Genomic DNA, 12,136 nt, shown 5'->3' with positions numbered 1-12,136 from the left:
ATCATTCAATTACACTTAAGATTATATATCATTATAGAATACTTAAAGTCACATGGTTAAATCTGTTAAAGCATCGATAGTTCAACAATATAAGTTATTATTAATGATTAGACGTTAATTATTATTCAAAGTGCGTTATTAAAAGTAGCATAATTGATTTTTCTTAATAAAATGAATCAAAACATTTCGTTTTTCTCTGCGAAAAAAAGTACATTCATATGATTTAAAAATGAAATATATCATCTTTTATCATAAAAATTATTATATTGTAATGATTTCCAATAACGCACATTGTGTTATTATTAATTTATAATTAAAATCAAAAGCGATATGAAATTAACAAAATTGTTAGATTTCAGAGGAAAGAAACTTCCAGCGCTCGGATATTACTGTATAAACGTTCGAGGATTTTCATAACATACACAGAGGACTAGAGTTTTACAATAACTGATTGATCTAAGTACATAGTTGTATATTGCCTACTACACGCAGCGACTACCGTTTAAACATTTTCGTTACAATTTGTTCAGGCTAGGTCGCCAATTATTAGATAAATATTTGTATATGCTTTTTTTTAACAACGGAGAACGTGATTCTAGTGATTTGCATGATTTGCAAAGAATTCAATTTTATTAATAATTAAATATTACACAGATAACTATGCATTAATTAACTAATAAATGTGATATCTTTATTATATTGTATGTATTAGAAATTTTGTTAATTAATTTATAATACATTAAAATAAATTGTGCCATTTTATGAAAAATTCTTTGTTTTCTTATATTATTTCAACCGAAATATTAATGTAATACGAAAACGAAATTTTTTTAAAAAAAATATTGTTTTTAACATATAACATTTAACCGAGTGTTCTTTATATTTGAGAATCACTCTTTTTAATTATAATATTTTATCATTATTAATATTTTAAAAAGAATAAAATAAATTTTATTAAGTTATTAAAAAATTAGAGTTTAATATTTTATTATTACTCGTTAAAATTGTTAACTATATATATTAACTATTATATATTTCAAATAAGTAATTTTTTTTAATTAAAACTTATATAATATTCTCCGATAGTTTATGAAAATATTTTATTTTGTGAAAAAAATTTTTAGAGAAAAATGGCACAATTTATTTGCAATTTTTATTCGCAGATATATGGATTTACTATGGATATGGAATAGAAAAAAAAACAAAACAAAGCAAGACATAAAATATTATTACAAAAATAAAGAAAATAATATCCGATTTATTGCTGAAATATTAATATTAAGCTAAATAAAAATTTTTTTATTTGTAATAAAAACAAGATTTTTTATGATTTATACGTAATATATAAATTTATCTAATGATAAAATGTATTCGTTAAAAATAGATTGTTTAAAATGAATCTAAAAATAATAATTTTTGGTTAAAATATTTAAATATGTCTGCATACTTATTTCTTTTTTATTTAGAAATAATGTCATATCTAGTAAATTGTGCGAGTTCAAATACTTACAAGTAAGTTTATATATAGTAAATTTTAAGTAGATCTAATTTAAATATATTTTTTAAACACCTACTACGATAAATATTACGATAAATACTTTCATAATAAGCTTAAATATGCCTCATTTTGATATGATTTCCAATTTGGAACATTTTTTATTCCTAACTAATAACATTTTTTTTTTTTGCTCAACTCGAAATCGAAAAAACTAATATATCTATATTTAAAGAATTTATTCGTGGCAAATCGACACATTGATTAATTTAACTATGATTGATTAATTAACTACTTTAATATTTTATGGAATATATTTTCTATGTAATTATCTTATTTGTATTATTCTAAAAATAATAAATATAAAGCAAAACAAGATGTAAAATGTTAACAATTATTTAAAAATAAAAAGAAATTCGCTTTAAATTCTTTTTTTTGCAATTATTGCCTTTTTTTATAGTTAGACAGTATGAATATTTTTCGTTCAAAGCTAATTTATTCTTTAATTTTGTTTAATTGTCCGTTTATCTCTGATTCGCCTTGTTCAACATATCTGCCATATCCCGCAAGCTTTGTTCGAGCGTTTGAGCGAACCGTGTTGCGTTTGTTTTACCATCGCTATGAAAAGCGGATATCGAAAATATAAAACCATTGCTTCTGAGATTATAAGCGCAACCATAACCATCTGGAACAACTGGTCCATATCCGATGATAGCATCATTTTTCGAAGTTACCTGAGAATTCAATGATTTTTGTCAATTATATTTAAAATATAATATAGATATATTAGAATCCATTATTTAAATTAAATGGAAGAAAAATTCGCATAGATAATAATCGATTAGGAAAAATGAAATTAATTGTTATGAAATAATTAAAAAGTAAACAATTTTCAAATATGAATATTTATTGAAATTAATTAATAATTAATTATCGAAATTTATTTTATAAAATCTTGTAATTTTATTCTATTTAATAAGAAACTATTTATGGAATTATCTTGATAAATAATAATTATGATTATGTATTAAAAATCGTCTATTATATTTATAATCATCATTATAAGTCCATGAAAGAGTCCATGAAGTATACATGAAAATCTTGAACATCGATTAATTGTTGATGACTAATTAGGTACTTACCTGTGATGTCGAGAGAGCAAAATGATTGACTATCTTATAAGCTTGATCCGTGAAAATATCCGGAACCGGTTCTCCAACTTCCTGTGCGGCATAACGAAGGCCCATTAAATGGTTATCAATTCCATAACCATTTATGTTATCATTCATTTCCTTAGTTTGTCTCTGTACTGCTAAGTCGAATAATTCTTTGATTCTTTCTTGCTGAAAATATAAATGGACCGTTTCATTTGCAAATAAAAGTAATGTATATAATATATACTGTTCAAAAGTTTGGAAACAGTCACATTTTTGAAATGAAAAATATTTTGTATATATTATAAAAGTATATAATTATTTATAATAAATTTTTATTGACATCGAGTACTTTAGATTAAAGAAAAATTAATAAACAAAAATTTTTTAGAAATTAACAAAAAATTTTAGTTTCATTAAAATTTTTATTTAAAATTTCTTACTATTTCTAAATTTTTGGACAGTGTATATCTTTATTATTTATTTTTATGCTAAATTAATCAATTATAAATCTTTGTTTTAAGTGAAAAATAATAATAAAGTAAAATTTAAAAATAATAGTAAAATTTGTATATAATATAATATATAATTAATATAATATAGATTGCAGAGAATATAGATTATAGAGAATAATATTCTTTGTTAAACTATTATAAATCATTGTTGATTTATTATATATTACTTAAAAAAATTATTTAAAATATTTAAATAGTAGCAATATATTTATATTGCGAAAAAGAAACATAAAATGTATTAAAGAATATTATAATTTATAAAGTAGTGCTTTCAAAATAGATAATTATAATAATTATATTACAAGCGAGAGAAAAATTTCAAATTAAAATTAAAAATACCATTTAAATAGAAATACTTATTTTTATTTTCATGCTGATAAAGTACAATTCTTTGCATACATGTTATCTCGTATTTAACAATTAAAATTTTAAATATAAGTATAATATATAAAAGTCAAATTCTATAACGTTTTAATCATATTTTTTGTATTTTCAAAATAAATTTTTCATTTGTGTTATTTTGTTGAAAGATATAATAATAAAAAGAGAAAGCATTGCTTTTTGGTTTATTTGTAGTAGTAGATATATATATATATATATATATACATATAAGTATATACAGTACATATATAAGTATGTATATATACATATACATATGTATATATGTTTCTTGATAATTAGCCGATTTTTTTATTGTTTGTAGAAATGCATTATATTATATTATGCATTATACATACGAGATATTCTGTATACAGTTTTATAGAACGAGCGTAACTATGAAGACATAGATTGTATTACTATATTAGAATAGAAAATTATACGTATGAAGGGAATGAATTTCATTATCGTGCATTTTCTATAAAGACTCGTGTAATTCTGGAGAACGAAATGGCTGAAATAACATCGTGATAAACGAGAAACAACAATCAACTAGCCGTGCTATTTTCCAAATGAGGGTGAATCGTGGAAAGAAAGCAAACGATAAACCCCTATGAAATTCGCCAAGGCTATTCAAGAGATTGTACAAATACTTGAATGGGAAAACGAACATTGACTGATCTAATTGATTCCCTTTTTTTTATACTATCTTTCTTTTCTTTATAGTTTCGTTCTTTTGATTGTAGATTTCTCTTATTACTTCTATATTATTTATATTTATATTTACTTTCTTATCTTTTCGAATTAATAGTGTGTAATATATAAAAGAATTTGAAAAATATATTCATATTAGCGATACAAGCTACAAATACAATTATAACAATTTTGCATCATTATTTTGTTTATTCATTCTGTAATTTCTTACTATAATATTATATATATTTTATTAAATGGAATTAAATCTGAAAGAAATAGAATATAATTTCATTGCGTTTCCTTTATAAATACAAAACTTCTTTCAATTTAAATTTATGAATATGTATTATATCTAGTTTTCATTTCATTTCCAGAATTATTTTTTAATAATGAAGAAAAATCATCTTGTATATGAAATAATATATGATCTCAGACTCAATTTGAAATTTTTTAATCAAGATTTTATGGATATAAAAAAAAAGATTATGCAATATGGATGTTTTGATTACGAGAATTAATAAAATGGATAATAAGATCATTATTTTCGAAATTATCTCGTCTTTCGAATGTTATTCCGCCTTGTTATAAAAGACAAACTACAAAATACAGCCAAGTTTCAGTTACACTGTAAATGGTGAACTGAACTCTTTTGGTGCTTTCGTCTTGAATATTCTGTTGAGTGGCGATTTGACTATCAGGATCTCCTTGGCACATTGCTTTCGCCCAGTTTAGAGCTTCGGGACTGGCCGCTCTAATGCAATCAACTCTTCCTAGTGCGAATCTTCGAATACCCGCGCTTTCATAAGTTGCTACTAAATTTCCATGCAATCTACATGAAACAAGAAACATTTACCATTAAGTAAAAGATATTTAAATAATATTTAACTTCATGGAAAATTTAAATTAAAAAGTAGTAAAATCTTGTAGATTTTTCATAATAATAAAATATGTAAAATTTGTATCTTTTTTTTTTATATTTTTAATAAATATAAGCATTTATTCAGATAAAAAGTACTCACCTAAAATGTGTAAATTGTAGAGCTAATTGTATATAAACATCCGGGCTAATTTTATGTGATTTAATGAATTCTTTCGAATATTCTTGGAACCACAATATGCAAAGATCCAAGTCTTCCACTAATCTGTATTGTTAATGTAAACATATGAAATATAATTTGAGAGAGTTCAATTTTAAGTATATTTTAATATAAAATATGTGGATAAATATATTTTATATTATATTATTATATTTTATAAAATAAATATTTATAATTTTTTCTCTCTGTAAAGCTATAAAAATAATTATCTTAAGGAATAAAAATCTATTTTCTACATTTCTTTTTCCAAACTTTCTTATATATATATTAATATATATATAAATATGTTAAATAGATATATTGTGACTTACGCATCAAAAGATATCATTGCATCTCTGATATCGTTGAAACTTTGTTCAGATAGATACCACTCGAGCTTTTCAGGTGCAGGCAAATGCGATGGAACGGTATTTTCCTCAGGTGGTGACATAGCATCGACTTTCTCTGTTAGTTCTTCGAATGTAATAAAAATCGCTGGACCTTCGCCAGCCGAATGTTCGTAGTTCATGCCCCACATTCCGTCCTTGGATTGAACATTTGTCAAGAAACACGTATAATTGAATACGTATAATTACACATATAAATTTGATAAAAAATCTTAATATATTATTATATTAATATATTAATATATTATATATCAATTATTTAAAAATAAAATGATAATATTTCATTTATGATATTTTTTCAAATTCTGATTTGATATAAAAAGAAAGAAATTTTAATAACAATATGGTAAAAAGGGAATAAAAAAATGATGAATTATTACAAGAAGCATATTATCTATTATAATGGAAGAAACAATATCTGTACAAGTATCTTTTCAAAGTTTTTTATTCATTTATGACAAATCGAAATGACAAGTCGACCTAGCAACTTGGATAAAAAAAAAACGGTTCAAATAGGAATAACTCACTCGAGCAGAAATAACATTTTATCGAGGAAAAGTTTCTGTTTCAATATTGAATTTGAATTTCCGTCTTAATCATCGTGGGTATAGTTATACTTTATATAGATATATGTATGTATACCTTGCCGAGAATGGCATGGAATGTTTTATCAAACCATCGGTTCGCACCCAAATGTCTGGAACCTCCGCCATGAAGAACATGATGAAGTACATTTGCATAATCTCGATCATCGATCCATCGATCTTCTTTCTTTAGAGGATTGTTGAATGTCGCTGGTAATATATCATCATCGATACATACCACGCATAGACATCTTTCCAATAATTCCAAATTGTGCCGATTTTGTTCATCTATAAAAAAATTCTAATACCCTTACTTTTTTGTTTCTGTCTATGTTTTTCTTATTATTTATTTATTATTACAATATTATTTTTATATATTGTTATATATTATTATATTATTTCCATTAATTTAAAGATTGAAACTGGTTCGAAATCAATCATGTCCTCAAGGTAATGTTTCATTGGTAATTTTGTTATTAAATTAATGTTAATTAATATATATTTTCTCTCCATTTGATAATATCTTATCCTAACATCGTTCTAAAAACTTTCTAATATTTTATGTTATAAATTATATTACAAATCTCTTTCTAGTATCTTATATTACAAATTAAAATGTTTTTATAGAATATTTAACAATTGGATCAATTATAATTTTTAAATATAATTTTCAATTTGCAAATAAATTAAGAATATATTTTCTAAATATTCAATAATTTATTTAATAAATATTTTAATAAATAATCTTTTATCAATTATATTTTTTGCTGATTATTCTTCGTCAGTAATAAATGATAATGATTAATAAAAAATTCGATAGACTTGGTTTTTGTTCGAAAAGAAGAAAGAAACTTGATGTTTTATCAGGTCATCGTTAACTCGTTTTACGTTCATTCGATTTGTAGGTCGTAGATTGTCGTTAGGTAAGATCGGGTTAGGGGGCTAATGGGAATATTGCGAATATTGGCGAGAGCAGAACAGCCGTTAATTATGGCCTAGAAGGGTACGTGGTGGCAAGGGTTGCTGGAAAACTTGCAATGAGATTACTTTAACTGCTTGTAAATGGTATGAGTCACTTATTTTCACTTATGTGTTCATTTAAACAATTCATAATATTAAGAGCAAATGAACATGAATGTTTTTTTTTATCTTTTAATAATGAAATAAGGAAATAAAATAAATTAATGATTAATTTATTTATTACAATAATAATTAAAATTATTTAAATAATAAAATATTTAATAAAATTTATAAACTTGTTTTATAAGATTTTTATTTAAAAGAATAAAGAATAAATAATTTTGTGTGAATTATGATTTATAGAATTTATTTGTGATATCGTAATTATTATTGTTAACATTATTGTTAAATTAATTATTTAATATATTAGTAGTAGAGTTATAGTTAAAATAATACATACGTTTAAGTAATTCTTCCCTTGCTTTTGCCCAAGCTGGTCTCTTCATCGTTGTAAGAATACCAACTGGTGGAGTTCGAGGATCAGCTTTAGTTTCCATAATTTTTAAAATTTGTTGAGCCAATTCGGTTTCAGTTATACGGCCTCGATCAGGAGCTCTAACAGGAACGCTATAAAACTAAAAGAATATAATTTCGATTTATATTAGTCAATTAAGTGATTAAAAATTTATGTATCATTAATTACTCGTCGAATAAAGAACTTAAAGATGAATAATTGATGATGAACATAAATATTTTATTACACAAATTTTATTGAAATTGACATGATATTTCGTTCGATATAAATATTTCAGAATAGATTTTTGTAATATTATCAACAATTGTGATAATTGTCATTGTTACTTAACAAACTTAACGCAAATTTCTTTCTCTTTATTTCTTTTTTTATTTTTCATTGTATATTTTTATATATTTATAATTAAATTATAAAAGTATAAATTTGAAATAAATTTTTTTAATTTTATATCCAAATTTTGTTATATTCAATCTTTATAATTTTCTTCTTATAATTTTTAAAAATTTTCAAATTTTTTTGAATTTTCTTTTATTTTTAAATGAAAAATAATTTTATATTAATAAAAAACATTTTGATCTAGAGATTATTAATTATTAAAAATAATATTAAAAAAATAAAATGAAATGTTCGTGCAACTTACTTAATGTTGTATAATTTAAAATAAGTAAAACGTAGATGTAGAACAAATAGAACAGTTGATTTCAAGTGGTGTTTCTGTAAAATAAATATGAAATGAAATGAAATGATGGAAAATGAAAGAATAAAGAATTTCTAAACATTGAGAAATTGTTTATAAAAATTTATAATGTAATATACATACATGTGTATAAAATTATAAAATTATATTAGATATCATTTAAAAAATTTTTTATGTAAAATCATATTAAATCTTTTAATAATTTTATTTGCAATTATAAATAAATAATATATTGATATAAATTTTATAAAAGAATTATATAAATACTTAATAAAGAAGTATTTTTAGAAAATCAGAAAAAAATTGAATATTCTAATATCAATGAAAAATCATGAATAACGAAAATAAAATAAATTTTTAGAAAAATGTATACATATTTCATTATAATATTTCATATTTTATATTATTTCATATTCAGCTATAGAATTTAGCGTATAGAGTGTTAAAAACATACCAGATTGTGATGAGCTATGATGATGTGATTCCCAGATGTAGTTCTATCAAGAATAATTTGTTCATCACCGTTTGTACCTGGTCGTCTGTATATTCGATACATTTGATAATGTTGAGCCATACATAAAGGTTGCATACTCTTTCCATCTTTTGATTTCACTTCATCAACATCCAATTCAGATCTAAAATGAAAAGATGTTATTAGATTATCTTAAATAATTTCATTTCAAAATTCTAATTTTAATAGAAGAATTTATAATTTTTTAATGTACATATTTTTTGCTTTTTAAATTAGAAAGTAATTAATATTTATATTCTATAGTTTTAAAGAGATTTTGCTATTTTGAATAAAACATAAAAATTTTAAATAAAACAAAAAATAATAAGTCTTTAAAAAGTCTTAGAAAAATATGTGAATATTGTATATTGTGAATATGCTATATTAATAAATATCAATTATTTAATTTTTTCTTTTTGCCTTTAATGCTATATTGAAAAGAATTGAAAAGAATTGAAAAGAATTTTTTAATAGCTATTAATAGAAAATATAATATCATTTTTTTAGACATTCATTCATTTTAAAAATACTACAAATTAGAGCCTATAATATTTAACAAGAGAAATTTTCGTTAAATTTCGGAAAAGAAAATAGGAGGTATTCGAAGTAGTTCCTTGGCGAGCGGATACAGGATACCGAAGGGTTTGAACCTTTCTACAGGAGCATCCTTTGCGTTTTACTCGCGATGAGTCTCTTTACGGTCGTGTTCTATGGATCCTACAAGCCGGATTTCCTCGCAGACGTGCTCCCTCGTTAAATTGATTTCAGTGCGGCTTCTTTTTGTCCTCCGCTCCGCTCGAATCACCGTCTCGAATGACGGAGCTCCTTCCTTCGAGAGCTCACGCGCCTTCCATATGCGTTCGCCTTTCTTCTATCTCGGTTCTGACTGGTAAGCCTTCGTGTCGACTACGATTAGCTTAGTCAGCTTCTTCCAAGTAAGAGGGTTACAACCGGGTTCGAGAAGATTTTTAATAAAGATTTCTTTTCATTTCTTTCCATTCTTTCAGTTTGATTTATATATTATAAAAATTTATAATGTAATATACATACATGTGTATAACAAATAAAAATTTATTTATTATAATAATAATAATAATAATAATATAATATATTTACTTTTAAGTAAATATAATCTAATTCTATTATAAATTATATTAATTAAATTAAAAATTATATAAGTTAAATATTATTTAACAAAAAAATAAAGTATCTATAGTTGTTAAAAATTGCAAATTGTTTTTAATATCTTATATTGTTTATACAATATATAGAATTCTAATATTTATATATGAATTAATAATCAGAAATTTATTTAATTACTTATGATTGTAATATAATTGATTTATTTATATTTTAATATTTTAAGTATTATTTATGATTAAATTTTATTTAATGTTATTATAATTAAATTTTTGTATGTTTTATTTTGTAAATGGAATATAAAAATTTTATATTATTCCATTTGTTTCAAAGATAATATATTTTTACCTATCTAATATTTCTTGATAGTTAAGTAGCTCTGTTAGAAATCTGGCAAGGAATATGGCAGCTTCTTTTTGGTTGCTAAATGTTTTGGGCCTTGCTGCAAGGCCAGGATTACTATTAATTGGTAATGCCAGAGGCACAGACAGGTACATGTCATTTAACCACCAATCAGTTGCCTGTTAACAGATAAAAGAAAATATTTATTTTTTAATTACAATAATGTACATACAAGTAAAATATAATATAATAAATAAATAATATATATAAATGGTTCATAATACAATTATCCATTTTTGTTTGTAAATTTTTTTGAAGAAAAATTAATTGTATATATTTTTTTTACATTTAATAAATATAATAATATATAGTATAATTATTTTACATAAAAATAAATATATACTAAAATCAAATAATAAAAATATATTTTTATGTTTTATAATTCTTTAAAAATTGTTTACCATTTTATTATTGTACGATGTATTTATTATTACTTTGATAATTAATTACAAATGAGATAAACCATAACGAAAATATCCTGTTCTTGAACGAGATTTCATTGTTTAATCCATATTTAATGACGTGTCACGGTAATCCTCGTTGACATTTGGAAAAAGTGTCAGTTTTGACAAGTACTGAACAGCGATTATCTTTAAATTCCCTTCATTATTGTCAAGCGACTCATCTGGTATTAAATACTGAATGCAAAACATCATATATAATATCAGAATTATGTACATATGATATTTACATATATATATATATATATGCATGGAAGTCCATTTCTAGCATCATTATATTCAAAATTTCAAAGCAATAAATCGAAAACAATTCTAACAATCCTAAAAAAAAAAATTCTTTGAAAGTTCCTATAGATAAATTGTCTTATAATAAGAAGTTAATTTTTATTCCTAAATATAAATATTATATTAAATATTAAATATTAAATATTAAATATTAAATATTAAATATTAAATATAAATTTATTCCTATAGTTTATTTTTGTCGATATTAGCTGTATGGAATAGCTTGAGTATTTTTCAGTGATAAGGTACTTTCAATTCATTGAAATATAGTTAAGAAATATAATTATGAAATAATAATTATATAATTAAGAATATATATATTATTATAATTAAGAATATAATATAGAAATTAAGAAATAATTAAGAAATAAGTGCATTTTACGCAATATACATATATATGTATGTAATGTATATGTAGTGTACAATACAGTAAAAAAAATTTATATATGAGTGTTTATGTATGAGTTGCTTACTTCGCTTTAATGTCCATTTATTTTCGCATCCTGCTTTTTGTTGTAATCGTAAAACATCTTAGTTCCATATATCTTTTTCTCATATTCAATTGCTCGTTAGTAGCAAATTCTCTTTTGATTAAATACGATGATTCAGGAGAAGCATGACTCGATCATATTGCTGCATATTAACGTATAAATTTGTTTTTTTAATGTCTTTCATTGCAAATCGTTTGCTATTCATTATCAATAAATTAAATTTTTTATACATTTACAAAATATATATATTTTTCATTATTAATACTCTTTTACAATTATTACAATTATTCATAATTATATATTATCTTCTATAGAAATAAATAGTTTAAAATAATATTTGTTTATATAT

The 12,136-nt window shown here is 22.6% G+C and overlaps 1 protein-coding gene across 6 annotated transcripts in view; it reads right to left on the bottom strand.

The window, feature by feature from the left end:
• Positions 1-1,921: 1,921 nt before the first annotated feature.
• The window catches only part of LOC122719041 (vesicular acetylcholine transporter), an 87,046-nt gene continuing 76,831 nt past the window's right edge, over positions 1,922-12,136 (bottom strand). Inside the window, exons 1-11 of one of the 6 annotated variants that reach the window (XM_043944561.1) lie at positions 11,770-11,951; positions 10,952-11,188; positions 10,497-10,669; positions 8,952-9,132; positions 7,726-7,900; positions 6,364-6,593; positions 5,647-5,858; positions 5,258-5,380; positions 4,863-5,067; positions 2,638-2,838; positions 1,922-2,229 (exon numbers count right to left, since the gene is read on the bottom strand). In XM_043944561.1, the coding sequence (XP_043800496.1) occupies positions 2,020-2,229; positions 2,638-2,838; positions 4,863-5,067; positions 5,258-5,380; positions 5,647-5,858; positions 6,364-6,593; positions 7,726-7,900; positions 8,952-9,132; positions 10,497-10,669; positions 10,952-10,954 (1,713 nt within the window). In that variant the 5' untranslated portion in view covers positions 10,955-11,188; positions 11,770-11,951 and the 3' untranslated portion in view covers positions 1,922-2,019. Of the gene's footprint in view, positions 2,230-2,637; positions 2,839-4,862; positions 5,068-5,257; positions 5,381-5,646; positions 5,859-6,363; positions 6,594-7,725; positions 7,901-8,951; positions 9,133-9,658; positions 9,777-10,496; positions 10,670-10,951; positions 11,189-11,769; positions 11,952-12,136 lie in introns of those variants that run through there. The other 5 variants (XM_043944563.1, XM_043944562.1, XM_043944564.1 and 2 more) reach the window with 5 other exon arrangements.

The sequence above is a fragment of the Apis laboriosa genome, unplaced genomic scaffold (assembly GCF_014066325.1).
Source record: "Apis laboriosa isolate Shangri-la unplaced genomic scaffold, ASM1406632v1 scaffold69_cov144, whole genome shotgun sequence".
In the NCBI taxonomy this organism is placed as follows: Eukaryota; Metazoa; Arthropoda; class Insecta; order Hymenoptera; family Apidae; genus Apis; species Apis laboriosa.
The sequence above is the reverse complement of the archived record's forward strand: the minus strand, read 5'-3'. Positions and strand labels throughout refer to the sequence as shown.